A 20,272-nucleotide genomic window follows, 5' to 3' on the forward strand; every position below is an offset into this window, starting at 1 on the left:
CTCGAACTCAGAAATCCGCCTGCCTCTGCCTCCCGAGTGCTGGGATTAAAGGCGTGCGCCACCACGCCCGGCTCTATCCATTCTTCTGATGACAGACACACAATTGTTTAGGTAAAGCCTTGTACCCTACTTAGATACTTGGAGTAATTCGGAATCACTGGAAGGATGGCAAAATATGTAAATTTCACTTTAGTTAGAGTATTTGGCTTAAAATGGGGGAGGAGGTTGGTTGTTTTGTTTTGGTTTTTTTTTTTGTTTCTTTTTTGTTTTGTTTTGTTTTGTTTTTAATCATTTGGGAAGCAGTTACAAGCATCCGGAGTATATAAATGAAGATTTCTGCAATAACTTGTCCACCTTTACTATTTTCCTCTGAGGAAAAAAGTGATAGAAGTCACACAAAACACTTCCAAGCTACTAATATAACAGGAGAGGAAGAAACATATGCCAGAGAGCTGCACAAGAGAGTCCCCACAACTGCAGTTTCTCAGCTAACTGGATTATGTATTTGAGACCACAATTAATGTCAAAGTGAGAATAACAGAGAATCCATTTCCCACTGCACAAGTTTGTCAAACAGCTTGAGGGCCTTTCTGAGGCAGGACCAAAGCCATCTTCATCAGGACACGTCAACCTTCGCCCCATCCCCCTTACAGGGCATTCATCATCTTGTTCAAGCCTGTTTGCTCTGCAGCCCTGGTAGGAGTAACATAATTGTTCCAGAAGAGAGAAAATCATGAAGCAGACAGCAGGTTCAAAGCCATCCTGAGGGTTTTCCTTCTCAGAAAACAAACCATAATTCTGCAGCCGTGTTTCTCATCACATACCCGAAAAGTGCTAGCAGGAGGGTTGTGGCCGCCAAGTTCTCCCGAAATGTGAAAGCTGTTAACTGGAAGGCTCCTATAACAGCGACACACAGGCAGACAGAAACTAAGTAAAAGAGCTGGAAAAACAAAGGGACATGCCATATTAGATGGGAACATTAATCATGCTCTACTTACTCTGCAGTTTCCATTCAGTTTCTACTTAACCTAGCACCTGCTTTGCATATTCAAAGATGTTTAAGAGTCCATTGTGCTGAGTCATTGTTATGGGTTTGGTCTTGTTCCTCCAAAGACTGGTGTGCTAAACACCCAAATCTTCAGAATGTGACTGTGTTGGTGTCAGGACCCATACATAGTCCTTTAGGGGAAAACAGATTCGAATAACCTACCAGAGCCACCTATGCCTATCTCCCTTGGGAAGGGCCAAGGAATTGTGCCAGAAACAAATACACACACACACACACACACACCACCACCACCACCACCACCACCACCACCACACACCTACAACACATACCACATACCACACACACACACACACACACACACACACACACACACACACAGGAATGGAATAGATCTTCCCTGCTCTTCTTTCCCTAGAGCCTTCCCTTCAAGGACTCTGCAGAACAGTCAACAAACAGCATCCCCAGGCCATTCTTGGAGAGTCCTAAATCCAGCTGCTGCTTCTGTGGGGTTGCTGACCACGGAGTACTTCTGAGCAGCCCATGTGGCTGAGTCCTTTTTGCTCTTTAAATCTCTGCTAAAATTTAATTTGTTACTCTAACTTCCTGAATGAAAGTTACCTTTATGCCATTATCCTCTTCCACTCTCACAAATGATTTAGTCAAGAATCAGTTATATCTGGTGCATTTGCTGCCTGCTCCTTCTAATAAGAATGTGAGTTCTATTAGGAGACAGATCTACTCTAACTCAATCATATATTTAGAGACAACATTCAGTCAATTGAGTGGGTAAAACAAAAACATAGGCTGGTTGGCTTACAAACAACAGGAATCTATTGCTCACAGCTCTGGAGGTTGAGAGATCTAAGACTAGGACAGTAACAGAGATAGTATATAGTGAAAAACTACTTTTCAAGTTAGAGCTGGTACATTTTCTATCATTTTGCCATTTGCTGGAAAGGGTAATAGAGTTCTCTGAGCTCCCCATTATACAGATACTAATCTATCCATGAAGGTTACATCCTTGCAGTCTAGTCATTTTCTCAAGGATCCCAATTCCTGGTACTATGGCACTGCATGATGTTTGAACACTGAATGCTGGGAGACATAGATGCTTACTCCTCAGCAATCCTGCACATACCCTGACAGATCCTCAAAAACACTCATTGATTGAATCATCAAACAGAACAAACATAAAACGACTAAGTAAGAGTGGAGGGAAAGAGTCAGACAAATATCAAAAAGTCCTTCCAGCCATTAAGCCCCAAGTCCACCCATTACAGAGTGAAGAAGGGCCACATTCAGGATATGGGATAAGAAGATAATAAAGCACAGAGAAGAGAGGAAATCTCAGGGTCCTTGGGGTTAGGTTTATCTGCTGGAAAATGCTGGGGAACATAGAGCCCCAAGACTGTGGTACTAGGGGCATAGCTGAGTGGCAGGTACTGAAGTGTGGTTCTGTCCAACTAGAAGCACCATTCTGGAGGAGCCATTGCCTCCCTATGAAGGGACATGGGTTAGCAAAGATAAGCCACTGCAGACTAGCACTTCTCAGTCTTGGGATTTATGAGCCATTTTTTGTGTGTGTGCTGTATGAAGGTATACATGGAGTCTCACTCAACAGACTCCTGAATATTAAGGTACCTCTGGTATGAATCAGATAATCTATGTGATTAAAACATCTATATTAGGGGATCAAAAGCAAACCAATCAGTGGAGTTCTGAGTCTATTAAAAGGAGTAAATGTTGCTTAAGACCAGCTTCCTAACACATCAGTTCTGTGTAAAGCAACACAGATGGTCAGAAGCCGATGAGTAGGAGGCTCTCGGGGAGATTCAGGCCTGCCCAGCCTTCTGCTCACATAGGATTTTCCACATCACAGAATGTATCATCTCCATGAGGGCATGAACGCGCAGATATTTCCTTTGTATAAAAATGCCAGCTCTGCTCTGTAGTGATGGCAGGAGTGGGGGTTGTGTAAGAGCACTAAATCTAAATCAGAATATACACATTGAAAATATCTGGCCTATGCTCTAGGCAGCAACTCAACATGCACTTGATATTGTCATGGAAAGAACAGAAGAACAAACTCTAGTGATTTCGAGACTGTAGGAAACTCTGATATCTGCCACCACAATAGGGAGGTATAACAAGTGAGGGGCGAGGCTAAGGACACAGATGAGAGGACATTTCTAATAGTTTTTACCATCCCACATTTCAGCCCATTGAAAGGTAATAGTGAAAGCTGCTATTCACTCATTTCTTCCCTAATAAAAAACTGGGGTCCTAAATTCTAGAGCACTCCAGCCCATGATTCCTGAGTCTTCCCCTCATAAAGTAATCGTGACTGTCTGAGGAGACCACCTGGTAAAGGCAAACTGGTAGGTGCTCTTAGCCAACAGAATGTGTGCTTCCCTTGTGGACACCCCCATGTGGCTTAGGCCCTTCAACCACCATATTCATATAAGAACCATATTCACAAATCCTACCATGTCATACAGGAAGTTAATTAGCCAGTATGTCCTGTGTCCAAGGCCACTTATATGTTGCAGTCTTTTAGCTCCAGTCACTCTGTCCCTCACCACAGAGCTACCAATCGATGCTGATAAGATGGAGAATCCCAGGACAATGCAGAGGGCAACACCACACTGGCGGATGCTCTCCAGGCTGTAGACAGAGGATAATGTAACAACTCATCACATATCATAGAAGAAACCAGAAGTTCCTTCTACTATTAACACTTGGCAAGAAGGAAGGCCAGGCACACTGCCAACAATGTATGGATTCTCTCCTTCAATCAGTCCCCTCAAGTTCTTTGAAGATGTGGGTTATTGTTCAGAGCTTACAGAACACACAACAGAGAAATAGAATAGACAAATATGAAGCTGAAGAGCATTTCAGCATCTTCCTATCTCATCCTACTCTTGATCACGTAGTCTGACTCTCAGTTAAACAGTAAACCTCTGCAGAGCAACATGCAGCTCCTAGAGCCCTTTCCAGTACTAAAACCCATTTGCTGTGCAGCAGAACTCAACAAGGAGGGGCATTTGTAGGGCTCCTTGTCTCACTGGATCATGTCTAGACTTAGGTGTTGGGAAAACCAAATGCTTTCTAAAGGGCCACATATCACCGCCATCACACCATGCAGTCTCTCTGACAGGCAGAGCTGGAGTCAAGCAATGTCATTGACCATTTTGTCTATGTCTGGAAGCAGGTGAGCACAAGCAGTCTTTTAGCTGTCTGACACAATGAATGGTCTCACCACACGACACCCATTAGACTATGCTTTCTGTCTATCACACCTTGTTTTATAACAGTCATCAGCTAGCCTGCCCCAGAACTGAGGCCACATGTCAGACACTGTTGGAGGTAGCACTCTCCAATAGTAGAGGTAACAAGACAAACTGCAGCTCACCTTTGCTGTTCCATTGCTTATTTAAAGAAAGCAAACTCATCAAGATATATGGTCTCAACTTGGCAGGCCAGATGATTATAGAAATACTATTTTTGTCATTGATTTTTAACTAAATGATTGGTAGCTATACGGAAAAGAATGGAGATGGGGGAAAGAATGAGGACAGAAGCAATGTACTTAGCAAGGTGTTGACTCCTGACACTTAAATATGGACCCAAATGCACCATGGCAACAATGACACCCACCTCTACCTGCACTTCTTGTTATGTCATGCATGAAAAAAGTTCACGGAGGCTCTGCATGTTTACCTATGTGAGTATCATATTTATGTTGTTAATGTGAATAGTCCTCCTGGGATGTGTACTGTTCAGAGGCTACAGGAACAATTCTTTTTATGGAAAACAATTTCTTTTGTGAAAACCATAATTGAATAGTATTTTCACCCATTTTCAGCCCAGCCATTTGCACTTCCACTTTTAAAGCTATCTATGACAGCATTTCTCCTGGAATGTGTTGAAATGGGATCAAAATTGCTCCTCAGTATCTTAGAGATTTTCTTCTGTATGCTTCCCATATCACTCCATCCACTTACATCCTGTCTTCATTCAGCAAGGCTCCTCCATATGGGTGGCTGTACAGGGTTATTCCTGTGAACAACAAATTAAGACGTGAGCTTTATGGCCTGTCCCTTTGGTGACTCATCTTCAAGCCACTCAAGAGTTGTCCTCTGGTTGCTCTGCCCACCCCAATCCATTATCAATGAAAAATGACAAATAGGTTCTTGCCATTAAACTGATATGTGCTGAGCTCTTTGTTCTTATTGCTTTGTCAAACATAACCATTATGTATTTTATTTCACATGTGTCACATCACAGGCACCATGCTCCTTCGTCTGTCGTTTCGTTGTCCACTGTAGTAAGTATCCTAGTGTCATAACTACTACACCCATCTCCACCCACATACACCATTTGGGGCAAGATGAAGTATGCCAGTATATTCCTCACCTCAAGATGGTTTTGTTCATGCTCTTTACTATAGCAATAGAAGACAAACTAGATCCTCCAAATAAATAAGTGTTTCTCCTCTTGTATGTTTGGCCATGAATCTCCCCTGTGTTCTCTGCAACCTATCTCCTCAGACCACCTGGATCTCAACCCTCATATAGTTGAATATATACTGCACGTACCCTGTCACCTGTATCCTGCATGTTTGTGACCTCCAAAACAAAACCACCACTAGCTTGTAGGATACTTATTATTCCAGTCACCCAGGGGAGAAATTGAGGTCCTGTCCACGCCACATTTTTCTTTACCGCATTTGTTCACGTTTTCAAGTTCCCTCACTTCTAAGTTCTCCTACTTCCATGTTGCCCCCTCACACAGTGTGATGGTGTTCATGATCACGAGCACCTTGTCTTGGTAACCCTGAGCTCACATCATCTCTAAACCTGCCTGTACCCAAGTTCAGTAAATATGTCAGTCCCCAAAGCTAGAGAATGTGTGTTGTAAGAAAGAAAGAAAGAAAGAAAGAAAGAAAGAAAGAAAGAAAGAAAGAAAGAAAGAAAGGAAGGAAGGAATAGGGGGAGGAAGGAAGGAAGGAAGGAAGGAAGGAAGGAAGGAAGGAAGGAAGGAAGGAAGGAAGGAAGGAAGGAAGGAAAGGCATATGCCTGAAAGCAGGAGAGAGGGGTAGAAAAACAGAACAACCATGTCCTTTACCTTCACACAGGTTCATTTTATCATAGAGCATAAAATTCTTCCACTGATTCCATTTGAAAAATGAGGTTAGTATCATTTTCCTTGACCCTGACGCATTTTAACTTTGCCTTCAACTTCCTAGACCAGGCCCCATTGACATCTCATTCCATCTTACTCCTATTCAGATATTAATTTCTTTTTTTGTGTGTGTGAAATCATTATTACATCGTCATGCTTTAGTGAAGTAAAACAGATGAATAAAAAATGTATAAAGACCGTCCCTGACTTACAGTAGTTTTATGAATTTTGAACTCTATACTACTGCAGAAATAAAATATGCTTTGTGGAAATCACCCTTCAAAATTGAATTTTAATCCTTTGCTGGATATGGACATTTGGTACCATACTCTGGTCACGCTGTGCAGCAAGCACTTTGAGCAGCAGATCCTAGCCACTCAGCAATGACCCACACTCCATAACTTGGGAGTCACAACCTTGTTATCTTTAGTCTGTTATTTGTGTCATATGAATTGCTTAATTATAATATTTTCAACTTACTGTGAGTTTATCAGGACATAGTCAAGCTGAATCTATATTTCAAGTTTGCAGTGTTATTTTTAGCATACAAATACATGGTGAAATGATTAAATTACCAGTCAAGCTAAGTAATATAATGACCATTTCTTAAAAACTTGGTGATAAGCATGGAAATTAGTGCAACCATTATGAGACACAGTATAGAGGAGGTACTTCAAAACTAAAGCTAGAAATAATATAAGATGTAGCACCCCTACTAAAGGACTGATAGAGTCATACTCAAGGAATAAAATGATATAGATGTATGCAGACCATGTCCACTGCAACATCATTCTCTCTCTCTCTCTCTCTTTCTTTTTCTTTTTTTATTAGATATTTTGTTTATATACATTTCAAATACTATCCCAAAAGTTCCCTATACCCTCCCCCACCCTGCTCCCCTACTCGCCCACTCCCACTTCTTGGTCCTGGCATTCCCCTGTAGTGGGGCATATAAAGTTTGCAATACCAAGGGGCCTCTCTTCCCAGTGATGTCTGACTACCATCTTCTGCAACTTATGCAGCTAGAGGTACAAGCTCTGGGGGTACTGGTTAGTTCATATTGTTGTTTCACCTATAGGGTTGCAGACCCCTTCAGCTCCTTGGATGCTTTCTCTACCTTCTCCATTGGGGGCCCTGTGTTCCATCTTATAGATGACTGTGAGCATACACTTCTGTATTTTTCAGGCACTGGCATTGCCTCATGTGAAACAGCTGTAACAGGGTCCCTTCAGCAAAATCTTTCTGGCATATGCAATAGTGTCTGGGTTTGGTGACTGATTATGGGATGGATCCCCAGGTGGGGTAGTCTCTGGATTGTCCATCCTTTTGTCTTAGCTCCAAATTTTGTCTCTGTAACTCCTTTCATGGGTTTTTTTGTTCCCTTTTCTAAGGAGGAATGAAGTATCCACCCATTGGTCTTCCCTCCTCTTGATTTGCTTGTGTTTTGCAAATTGTATCTTGGGTGTTCTATGTTTCTGGGCTAATATCCACTTATCAGTGAGTGCATATCTAATGACTCCTTTTGTGATTGAGTTACCTCACTCAGGATGATATCCTTCAGATACATCCATTTGTCCAAGAATTTCATTAATCCATTGTTTTTAATAGCTGAGTAGTACTCCATTGTGTAAATGTACCACATTTTCTGTATCCATTCTTCTGTTGAGGGACATCTGGGTTATTTCCAGCTTCTGGCTATTATAAATAAAGCTGCTATGAACATAGTGGAGCATGTGTTCTTACTACCATTTGGAATCTCTGTATAGCCCTGGCTGTCCTGGAACTCACCCTGTAGACCAGGCTGGCCTCGAACTCAGAAATCTGCCTGCCTCTGCCTCCTGAGTGCTGGGATTAAAGGCGTGCAACATCATTCTTGATAACCAAAGTAAATCTACAAGTCTAGTTTCTATAGTCAAATGAATAGATGCAAAAATGTGTTATTTTTGGATATAGAGCCAGGTATTTACACATGCACACACCCACGCACGCACGCACACACACACAGAGGCACAGGCGCGTACACACACACATTTTAGTATAACATTCAAACATTTTTTAATGAAAAGGAAATCCTGCTTTTTGCAAAATGCTTCCAAAAGAAATACCATATACATAAAATAAGTCAGAAGCACAAAAATAAATACCAGGTGGTTTTCCACAAATCCCTGACACTACTAATAATGTCCTGTTATGCTTGCAGACAGGAGCCTAGAATGACTGTCCTTTGAGAGGCTCCACCCAGAAGCTGACTCAGATGGATGTAGAGACCCACAACTGAAAATTAGATGGAGCTTGGGGACTCTTATGGAAGAGTTGGGAGAAGGATTGAAGGCCCTGAAGGGGATAGGAATTCCATGGAAAGACCAACAGAGTCAACTAACCTAGATTCTTGGGGCTCCCAGAGACTGATCCACCAGCTAAAGAGCATACATGGGCTGGATCTAGGCTTCCACACATATATGCAACAGATATGCATCCTGGTCTTCACCTGTCCATAGGATATGGTTTTCTAGTTGGGCTGCCTTGTCCAGCCTCAGTGGAAGAGGATGTGCTGAACCCTGCAGAGATTTGATGTGCCATGGTGGAGGCTACCCAGGGGAGGCTCCTCCTTCTCAGAGGAGAGGGGTTATGTCAGAGGGACTGCCAGAGATGGGGACCAGTAGATGGGGCATCAATTGAGATGTAAAGTGAATTTTTTAAAAAATTAAACATAAAAAAGCAGAGTGTGGAAAAGACCGAGTGGGAGATATGTTACTGAAAGGATAGAAGAGGAAGTTCATTTTAGGAACAAATATACAAGCATGGTGACTAGAAAGAATAATGATGTATTGATTATCTTTGATGGGATAAATATTAAGTCTTCAAATCCTGAGTCCTTGCATGCTTGTGAGAAGAGCTATGCAGTTGTCACCCAGAAGTACACCGTAATCACTCCGCATCAATGGCTTACACACCCACAGCTTCAACTAACTATCCATTAGGAATGTCCTGAAAAAACCTGCATCTGTACTGAGTGTGCATAGATTTTTCCATTTTCATTATTCCCTAGACCGTGTAGCATGAAAACTATTTGATAACATTTTTATTTTATTATGTATTTTCAGTCACTTGGAGAGTATGTAAATTATGTGGCAGAGTAAGCCTGAGTTACAGGCCAATATTGTACCTATAGCATTTGAAATAAGACATTTGAGCATCTATGGCTTTGGACAACTACCAAGGATCCCTGAAACTAACCCTGACAAATATTTAGGATAATTCAAGCTGTGGTCATGTGTTATATGCTCTGAGTATGTATGTTAAGCTACGTGTATGTATTTTTTTGAGAGAAGCTCTGTCACACCACTGTTATGGACATTTGAGAAGAGGTACCTGAAACACAAGTATCTCAAATGCCTTCTAGAGCATGAAAGCTAGCTGTGACATGCTGTAATTCCAGCCAACAGCTGCAGACAACACAACCCATTTTCTCATCAGCACATACTCCTGATCTCCCAAAGTCCACCTTCATCGAGCAGGAAGGAGACAGACTCGAGGCCAAGTGCCCCTTCTCTGCACATTTTACACAAAATTTACAAGTGTTCTCATGGAAGATGCAAGACACAGTGAAAAAATTTGAAGATGCAAAGACTGGATCTGTGTTTGACATATATATATATATATATATATATATATATATATATATATATATATATGCTTACCTTAAACCATAGAGTTGCTGCTGTTTAAAAGTGGTACTCTAATCACTTTATTCTGTACCCTCATTTCTACGTTGTGAATATACTGTCCTTCAGTGTGGCGCAGTTCCTGGATTGGTGTCATTTTTAGAGTTTTCCTCTAGGAGGTAAGGGCAATCTGCTCTCCCATTCCACTGGTGAAATGATTGACTACTTGTATGGTTACCATTCTCCAGGGTTCCTGGCTGTACTCCAGATACTTACATAATGCCCCTTCCCACTTGGCACTCTGATGATGAAACTTTGTATTAGGAAAGCACAGTAACAAGAATATGTCTCTGCAAGTCAGTTTCTGGAATGGTGGATTCTTAGAGGAGATAGGAACTTCAAGGGATAGTGTAGCCTAACATATCTGGTATTTGAGGATCGCAGGAAGGGTTCTGCTTTTTTCTGAGCACAGATCTCATTCCTGACATCAGCAGAGCTGATGTCTATGATTCTCTTAACCAGACCCCCACCAAGGTACAATAGCACTGAAAACTGGACATCTATACAACAATCATGGTAGAAAATAGTGTTCTTAACATCATGCATAGACCATCAAACCTTTACAAGGCAGCAGAAGAACAGCTGATATATGTGCAATGAGCTCCAGAAAAGAGCTCCCATCACTCAACCCCTAGAAGATAATATCCTGCCCTTCCTTCCCTCCTTTGCATAGGAACATTACCACATCTCCCTTGGTGCTGCCTCCTCCTAGACCTTAGAAGTAAAAATTAATGGAATAGTCACAAATCACTCCCTTCCTTCCAGGGGATCACACTGAAATAACTATGAGACACAATTTTCATTTCATTATAGCTTTAGAATTATATGATATACAGTAGCTCCACACAATTCTACAAGAGATCTTAATACCCTGGAAAGTGGGACTTAGACTGCACTCAGGTCCACAAGAGCCTAGTGCATTCGTAATACCCCCACAAGCTAGAGCACAGAATTCTGAATGTCTTCACTAGGAATGCAAGATGTATGTGGAGACACTTGCTTTACCTAGTCTAACCATCACACAAGTGTACATGTACTGAAGCATCATGTGGTACCCCATAAATAAGCATAATCTATTTTCATGTTTTTAAAGTAACTAAATTTTAGTGTAATAAATAAATACAAGCTATCATTTCCTTCTGTCTCAATTTGTAGCTTTCCCTACGCATTTACTGTAGAACTGAGAAATTCTCTTTAAACATCAAAACACTCCTCTATTGGGGACCCCACGCTCAGTCCAGTGGTTGGCTGTGAGCATCCATCTCTGTATTTTTAAGGCTCTGGCAGGGCTGGGAGGAAAGGTCCTTGATCCTGTGAAGCTTCCATAGAAGCCCCAGTATACGGAAACTGAGGGTGTGGAGGTGGGAGTGGGTGGGTGCATGGAGGAACACCCTCATAGAAGCAGGGGAGGGAGGATGGGATAGGGAGTTTCAGGGGAGTGGGAAAGGGGATAACATTTGAATGTAAATAAAGAAAATATCCAATAAAAAAAGAGAAAAAAATCAAGACACAGCTGATTCTGAACCCCCATTCTGTTCCCCATCCCTCTTCCCTCCCTTCATCTGCCTCATGACTATTTTATTCCCCCCTTCTAAGTGAGATTCATGCTTCCTCAGGGAAAGTCAAGAAAAATGCCTAGATGACCATGAAAATGAATAGAAATCTGCAACTGACAGGGGTGAAGAGGTGGGGGGAATCTCCAGGAGGAGACAGAGACCTGGGAAGAGGGATAAGGGAGTTGCCCAAGAATCAATGGAGGAGACTTTAGCTGTGACTCACAACATTGAGGATCTAGGAAGGGAAGAGGCAACTTCCTGTAGCCAACCTCCTGAACCCCAGTGGAGTAACAGAGACACCAACCCACCCACAAAACTTTCAACCCAAAATGTATCCTGTCTACAAGAAATGCAGGCACTGGGGATGGAGCAGAGACTGAGGGAATGGCCAAGCAAGAACCCATCCCAGTGGGCAAGCATCAATCCCTGGCAATATTAACGATACTGATACTCTGCTATGCTTGCTGTTGTGGATGGCCCTGGTGTTGTTTGTATTTTGATGTTAATTCTGGTTTCCCAGGAGGGGTTGTCTGGACTGAGGAATAAGTCACATATTCAGGTGACTTCTTGTGAACCATCCCCTAATTAATAAAGGAGCCAATAATTGGATGAGTAGGCAGAATTTCCAGGTTGGACAGGGAAGAGAGTAGGCAGGAGAGAGCTAGGGGATTTTAGACTGGGATAGGAAGAGGACAAGATGTAGCTACTAGTGTCTCCCAAATTAGATGGAGAATCTACCAGGATTTACCACAGGAGGAATTAGATTTAATATGGTTTACAAGATTAGGACTCTATTATTGCACCCAGCAACCATTGTTTGTGAACTACTAAGTTTGTGTGGTGTTTCCCTTCATGCGGTGGCTCAACTGGGTTCCAGAGAGAAAGGTACAGCAGCAAAGCATGGGTTTGCTAGATGTGCACCACAAAAAGCCGTGGGAGTTTTGAAGCACAGGGCTGATGTGGTAATGACCCACCAGTGGGAACTTATCAAGCTGGGTAGAGAGATTTCGGAGCTCTGAGTCAGAGAATCTCCACAAGATAAGAAAAGGCCAGCCATTGCCCGCACTGGCCAGCCAGTCTGCCAGGGAAGAGAGTAGCTGGGTTTAGAGCAGGATTTTGCTCCCTTTTAAATATTTCCTGCAACACTTGCAGACAGAAGCATGTTGTCCTCTGAGAGGCTCCACCTAGCAGCTGACTTAGACAGATGCAGACAACCACAGCCAAACAGTGGACAGAGATTAGGGACCCATGGAAGAATAGGAGAAAGAACTGTGGGCCTTAAAGGGGATAAGGAACTCCACAGGAAGACCAATAGAGTCAACTAATCTGAACCACCAACTAAACAACATACATGGACTAGACTTAGGCCTCCCCACACATATGTAGCAGATATGCAACTTGGTATTCATGTGGGTCCCAAACAACTGGAATGGAATGAGGGCTATCCCAAAAGCAGTTTCTTGTACATGGGCTATGTTCTTCTAGCTGGTATGCCTCAATGGGAGAGGAAGCGCCTAGCCTCACAGAGCCTGAAGTACTAGGGTAGGCAAGGAGTACCCAGAAGGCCTGTTACCCACTCAGAGGAGGACTGTAGAAGGGGGTGACCATGAGTGGGGCAGTGAGTAGGATGTAAAGTTTGTACGTAAAAAATTAAATTAAATTAAATTAAAAATCAAGACACAGAAAAAGACAGTTTTAAGGTTTAGAACAGAAAACCCTGGTATTGCTGTCAGAGCAGTAGGTAAGGCAGTCCTTGCTACCAGCTTTTGCAAGACCACATCCAGCTCACCTTAGAATAACACATTCTGCCTGTGTTCCAACCTGCAGAGCACTAGACACCAACTGTGATTCATTATGAATCAAGCAAAGATTTGATGCTGCTCATTCTCAGGCCAGATGATTCATTCAGGTGTTGCTGAGCCAGCTAGCAGGAGCTTTGTGATAGGTAGACAAGTAGGCCATGCCTGAGAACATTACCTCCCACCACAGAGAAGCCATTATGTTTTTCTGGGAAGTCACGCAGAAGGCACCATGAAATTGTATGGGGATTCTGGCAACACTAAGGACAGTGGATTACAATGGACCTAACTATATATACTTGAAACTCATGTGGTGTCTGGGTCTACAAACACCAAGTAACTTTTTCATTTTTATAGCAACGTGGCTCACCATCACATTACCATTTTTTCAGAATCCTATTTGTTTTTTGTAGCACTTCTATGAGGTTAAACAGACTTTTAAATTAAACTAACATTTCTTTAAATTGGAAGTAAGATTTTATGTGTATTTTGCAAAGTCTGGAAAAAGATTTGGACTTATTTAAATAAATGGCATATGCATACATTTCCTCAAAAATAAGAGAATAATGAACAGGTTAAAAAAAAAAAAACCTACAAACACTGGGGAAGATGACTGCTTCCTGAGACTCTCAACAGCTCCAACAAGGGATATATCCCAACTGAACGGCCTATCTCCCAAATCCTCACATAGTACAACATTAGAAATTAGACCACTTCCGACAAATCTGGGCATGAGGTTTGGTACATCAAATGCAACTACTATATGAGATGTGCTACACAGAAAAGGCAGCCAAGTGGTTGGGTATTGGAAGGTGAATTCAGAGAGAGAACTGCAGGATAGGAAAGTTCTCCTAACTGAACTGACTTCAAGCAGATTGTGCAGCAGGATGGAAGGAACAACTCCAATTACCCGAGTCTCTGCTTAATCCCTTTTCTATGAAGCCAGAAACATCATTTATGGCCTTTGATGTCCTGGTGTGGACACGAGGAAAAATCCCTGCAATTGAGGTATTATTTTCTTTGTCTCCTGTCACTCAATATTCTTCTTAGGAAACAATGGACAGTGAGAGAATCTTGGGCTGATGAGGCTGGTAACAGGATCAGGTCTTAAAGTAAAGGGCTTTAAGTAAAGGGCAGTACCACCATGGGGACAATGGAGTGCATCTCTCTTGCCAACATTACTTCAAGGTTTTCAGAGATGATGTTCACATGTGCATTTTGAGGACACTTGAAACATCTTTCTTTGATTATTCTTATCATTTATATTCTGGCTTTTTTTCCTTCTAAGAATTGGCCCACAGCAATGTATAAATGTGTAAAATTAGTTTTCTCATTTAGTGTTCTCATTATGACTGCATCTGTTATGTTTTCTAGACTGTATGTTTGTCACTTACAAAAATGCACATCTGTGCTTTTGTCCCATATCCATTATGATAGAGAAATACTTAACACATTGCAATTCAAGTCATCCCTTCAGAGTTCATTACATTTATAAATGTATATCTTTGGAAGTGCCCAGACATCCCTAGCATCTACATCAAAAGACTTCCCTTAATCTCAATATCTGTAGAAAAGTTTTAAAACACTGTTCCTTAAACTAAGGTCACAACCCTATATGAGGTTGTATAGCTGTATGCAGGATAATAGAAACTTTGGAAACAGAAAGTAGGTTTCTGATCATGCAAATAGTCAAAATTTAATTAATTCAGAGTAAAACATAAGAAATTTGAGATCTTAATGCTATATCATGTGTGTTTCACTACCCATTTCTGTGATAAATATCCTAAGAACAATTTTGGAAAGAAAGGTTTTATTTTAGCTCACAGTCCCTGATTACAATCTATCATGGTAAAAATTTAAAGTAACTATATGCATAATATGTATAGTCAAGATCAGAAAGTAATGAATTAATAAATACAAGGGAGGACTCAAATTTCTCCATTCTATACAGTCAGGATCCCCTGCCTAAGGAATGGCGCCATCCATGGTGGGCAGATGATCTTCCACAACCTGCTTACAAGCCAATTTGATCTAGACAATCCTTGAGATTTTCTAGGTGGTTTTAGATTATGGCAAGTTGATAATTAGGACCAACCATGAAAAATTTTCAAGGTAGCCTTAGTTCTGAACACATACTTTGCACGTTTTGTATTGTGCATGCCCCAGAACACAAAACTACAAAGGACCTTGCATGAAATATCTTGGCTCAGATTTGAGAATATTGAAAATAATGATATATATTGATAATAAAAATATGTTGATAATATATTTTCCATGTTTTTTGTTTATTTTGTTAACATTTAAAACATCTGTCTGGCATGAAAACTAAGGGGAGGATAAAACTTCTACATGTGACACTGTGATACTATAGATTTGACTCTATAGTTGATAGAACGTTTGTTGTAAGATGTAATGTACTGTTAATGTTAACTTTGCGGTCTGAAGTGTTTAGCTGTTGAGCTGGATTCCTTATTATTAGATCTTAAAATTTTCATTCCCTGAAGTTAACAGCTTGATAGAGGAATTCCCCAAGTGGCTTGTTTTCCAAAGTATCAAGAACGAAACCCTAAGTTTCCCTCGGTCTTGTAACTCAGCAAGGCTTGTGAATGGAAATAGCAGTGCCCAATCACATTCTGCTCTAAAAGGTAAATACAGAGGAGATAAAAAGGAAAAAGAAAATAATGTATTGCAGTGCATTTACTATATGAAGAAGATTTTATTTCTTATAAAAATAGGAATATTTAATCATTAAAAACAAAGACTCTTCATACTTTCTTACCATCCTTCCTCATCCTGTTATTATAAAGCCAGGGCATCTTCAGGTTGAATTATGTTAGAATGTTTGATTTTAAAATTGGCTGTTTGAGAGTTGCTGACTTGAGTTTCATTTGAAAATGTTAACTCAATTTTGGCTTGAAATCTGGACAGAATTTCCAATAATTTCTGAAATGGACCTCATCATTTATCTCTCATTTTGTTCTATACAATAATATGAAATGGTACTCTCACTGTTGGCAATTATAAAAGCAAAATACTGATCAACTATAAAACATGTTGAAGTTGCTCTTTGCCCTGGCATATCAGGTATTTATCCCGGATTTAATTCTTTAGGTAAAAAGTAATTGAAACTAGATCTCATTAGTATGTTCATTTCTTTCATGTTTAATAAAGTGTAAATATATACCAAAGAACTGTTTTAAAATGTGTCTTATAATGTATTGTAAGTAGGTGTTTGGTTTTTACATCTATTTTGTAGATTTATGAGAGGGGCCCTATATAGTTTTCTCAGGCAATAAAGGTTGAAGAATTCCTGCCTTGAGGAGTCACCAGAAATCTTCAGGAACAGTCAAAGGCTAATGTAATCACACACTACTAAGAGTGAATACAGACATGCAAAGTGCTCCTCATAAGTGGCATTTTCATGGTTTTCACCCCCTCTTCCCTCTTAGTATCTCCAGGGAGAATGTTGTGGGTGTTTTCCTCAATATTAAAATTAATTAGCACCATTACTAAGCATTGTAAGTAACCATGACACAACAAGTTCTTGTGTACAAGTATATACCACATGCATATCCTCACATACAAACATAGACAAACATAATATGAGGTATGTTATATTAAGTTCTAATACAAAGCCAATCAGATGAAAACATTATTTTATTTTAGGAATGTCTTCTGACATGGCAATTATTGCTGAATTCTGTTTCATGTTATATGTCTTCAATTTCCTATATCACTCTGATGTTCCACCAATATTTTTGCTATATGTAAAATATCTGAGCTTGGGTAGTGGTGGCACATGCCTTTAATTCAAGCACTTGGGAGGCAGAGGCAGGTAGATTTCTGAGTTCAAGGCCAGCCTGGTCTACAGAGTGAGTTCCAGGACAGCCAAGGCTATACAGAGAAACCTTGTCTCAAAAAAACCAGTATATATATTGGTATCTGCATAACTGGTGTGCTGTGCTGGAATCCATGCTCACCCAAGTTTTCTTTCTTCCATGGATCCAATGGTCCTGTGATCTTCCCTTGGCTAGTAGCTCAAATTGTGTGAACAATGTATCCACAATGTAACTTTTTAGCCACTTTCTTTAGGAGGATGTCATCATTGACTCTTTGTATCATGGGCAACAGTATCTCTCAGTGCAGAATTTGAGGTAAACCTCTATTTCTGTCCATATCCTATAAACCATATTTTACTGTGTACTCTTTTGAGACTATAGGCAAAAAGCTGACGGTCAAACACTATGTCCCCCAAGATAGAGAAGTTCTATACCTTCTGAGTTCTGCTTCTCACAACCTCAAACCACAGAGACAACCCAACAATCCCACAGGAGGAATGTCTGAGGTGCTAAGCAGGTGGTGGACTCATGGAGACCGAAAAACTTGAATACAGAGTAGTGAATCCCATGCATGTACTCATGACTTTTGTGTATCTAGCCAATGCCTGACAGAGGCCTCCAAATGAGCTCTCAAATGACATGCACAACAGAGAACCTGAGAAGAGTGGCCAGAGTAACAAAGACATTTGCAGCTACACTTGCCCCCATTCAGCCAACTACTGGCAAAAGTATCCTCATGCAAGAAAGCTGACCCTAAATACCTTATCTGAAAAAGCCACATACAATGGCCACCTCACTTGGGTTAGAGATCTGCTGATTCTCCACCCTACCAATGTGAGTTATCAAACTATAACTCTGAAAGGAATCGAGTGGGGGCCTCTGGCCACAGGGATCTTTATTACCAAGAAGGAAGTCACCACATCCACCTGGTGGCAATCAGACTGAACACGGCATTATGAGGGACAAAGAGCTCACTGTCTCCACTGTCAGCCATGCCCAGCAAGACACTGATCATCCACTACATGGCTGTGATGAAATTGAAGGTCACATCTGTATGTCAGTTTGCAGAACCCAATAGCCACATCTGCTCAGGGTCTTCTCACAGGTAATATCCTGATCTCATACTCCTCTCTTATTGTGAACTGAGAGAGGAATTTTATTCCTAGATATTGGATGCATCTTATTCCATCAAGAGCAACAGTGGAAATATTACCATGTTTTTTTTTTTCATTGTTCCCAGGTTTATTTCATCTTTGACTCATTAACTAGCATTCAATGTGTGCAGACCCATCTCTTTCCTTCCTAGAATCCTATTATGGTGTAATTCATCAATAGAATTTAGAATGAAAGTCACTGATAGGGAAGAAGAAAGAAAGAAAAATCATATAAAGTCATAATAAACCACAAATATTCAAAGCAATCTTGAACAGAAAGACCAGAGCTAAAAGCACCATATTATTTGACTCCATAAAGCTATTATACACAAACACACACACACAAAGATGCCAAGAATAAAGCATGCAGGCTAGTGAGATGACTCAGCAGGTAATTGCCACCAAGCCCAGTGATTAGAGTTTGATTCCCAGGACCCACATGGTAGAATGAAAGAACTGACTCCTCTAAGTTGTCCTCTTAGAGGACCATATCTGCATCATAGCACATGTACCCACATTTTAAAAACACCACAATAAACAAACAAACAAACAAACAAACAATGTAATAACCAGTTAAAAAACAGAAAAAAAAACATACTCTGGGAGAAAAGCAATCTGTTTACTAAACAGAACTACAGAAATTGGGGATTCATATGCAAAGGAAAAAAAACCCCAATTTTTCTTTTTTTTAATAGAAAATTATTTCTTTCTTTTTCAGTTTTATTTTTTATTAGATATTTTCTTTATTTACATTTCAAATGCTATCCTGAAAGTTCCCTATACCCTCCCTCCACCCTGCTCCCCTACCCACCCACTCCCATTTCTTGGCCCTGGCATTCCCCTGTACTGGGGCATATAAAGTTTGCAAAACCAAGAGGCCTCTCTTCCCAGTGATGGCTGACTAGGCCATCCTCTGCTACATATGCATCTAGAGACACAAGCTCTGGGGGTACTGGTTAGTTCATATTGTTGTTCCACCTATAGGGTTGCAGACCCCTTCAGATCTTAGGTACTTTCTCTAGCTCCTCCACTGGGGGCCCTGTGTTCCATCCTATAGATGACTGTGATCATCCACTTCTGCATTTTTCAGGCACTGGCATAGCCTCATGTGAGACAGCTATACCAGGGTTCCTTCAGCAAAATCTTGCTGGCATATACAATAGTGTCTGAGTTTGGTGGCTGATTATGGGATGGATCCCCGGGTAGGGTAGTCTCTGGATAGTTCATCCTTTCGTCTTAGCTCCAAACTATGTCTCTATAACTTCATTCATGGTTATTTTGTTCCCTATTCTAAGGAGGAATGAAGTATCCACCCATTGGTCTTTCTTCTTCTTGATTTTCTTGTGTTTTGCAAATTGTATCTTGGGAATTCTAAGTTTCTGGGCTAATATAAAAAATTCAGGTGACAGCAGATGCTGGTGAGGATGTGGAGAAACAAGAACACTCCTCCATTGTTGGTGGGATTGCAAGCTTGTACAACCACTCTGAAAGTCAGTCTGGCAGTTCCTCAGGAAATTGGACATAATACTACCGGAAAATCCAGCAACATCTCTCCTGGGCATATATCCAGAAGATGTTCCAACTGGTAATAAGAACACATGTTCCACTATGTTCATAGCAGCCTTATTTATAATAGCCAGAAGCTGGAAAGAACCCAGATGTCCTTCAACAGAGGAATGGATACAGAAAATGTGGTACATTTACACAATGGAATACTACTCAGCTATTAAAAATAATGAATTTATGAAATTCTTAGACAAATGGATGTATCTGGAGGATATCATCCTTAGTGAGGTAACCCAATCACAAAAGAAGACATTAGTTATGTACTCACTGATAAGTGGGTTTTAGAAAACTATTTCTAACCACATTCAAAGATCAATTCAGAAACTATTAAGACCTAAAACCATGCAAGGATTAGAGAATAGAGGTGAAAAGGGATGCTGTGCAACACTGCTCATGTATAGGAAACAAGCAAGAATAGACAAACAGGATGGCATCAAATG

General features: G+C 40.8%; 1 protein-coding gene across 1 annotated transcript in view; it reads right to left on the reverse strand.

Moving 5' to 3' along the window:
- Abca13 (ATP binding cassette subfamily A member 13) overlaps positions 1–20,272 on the reverse strand; it is a 485,227-nt gene that overhangs the window by 112,176 nt on the left and 352,779 nt on the right. The window contains exons 49-51 of the mRNA XM_021177120.2: positions 5,014–5,068; positions 3,496–3,673; positions 825–940 (exon numbers count right to left, since the gene is read on the reverse strand). Coding sequence (XP_021032779.1) covers positions 825–940; positions 3,496–3,673; positions 5,014–5,068 — 349 coding nt within the window. The remainder of the gene's footprint in view (positions 1–824; positions 941–3,495; positions 3,674–5,013; positions 5,069–20,272) is intronic.

The sequence above is a fragment of the Mus caroli genome, unplaced genomic scaffold (assembly GCF_978045245.1).
Source record: "Mus caroli unplaced genomic scaffold, Mus_caroli_1 scaffold_13, whole genome shotgun sequence".
Classification (NCBI taxonomy): domain Eukaryota; kingdom Metazoa; phylum Chordata; class Mammalia; order Rodentia; family Muridae; genus Mus; species Mus caroli.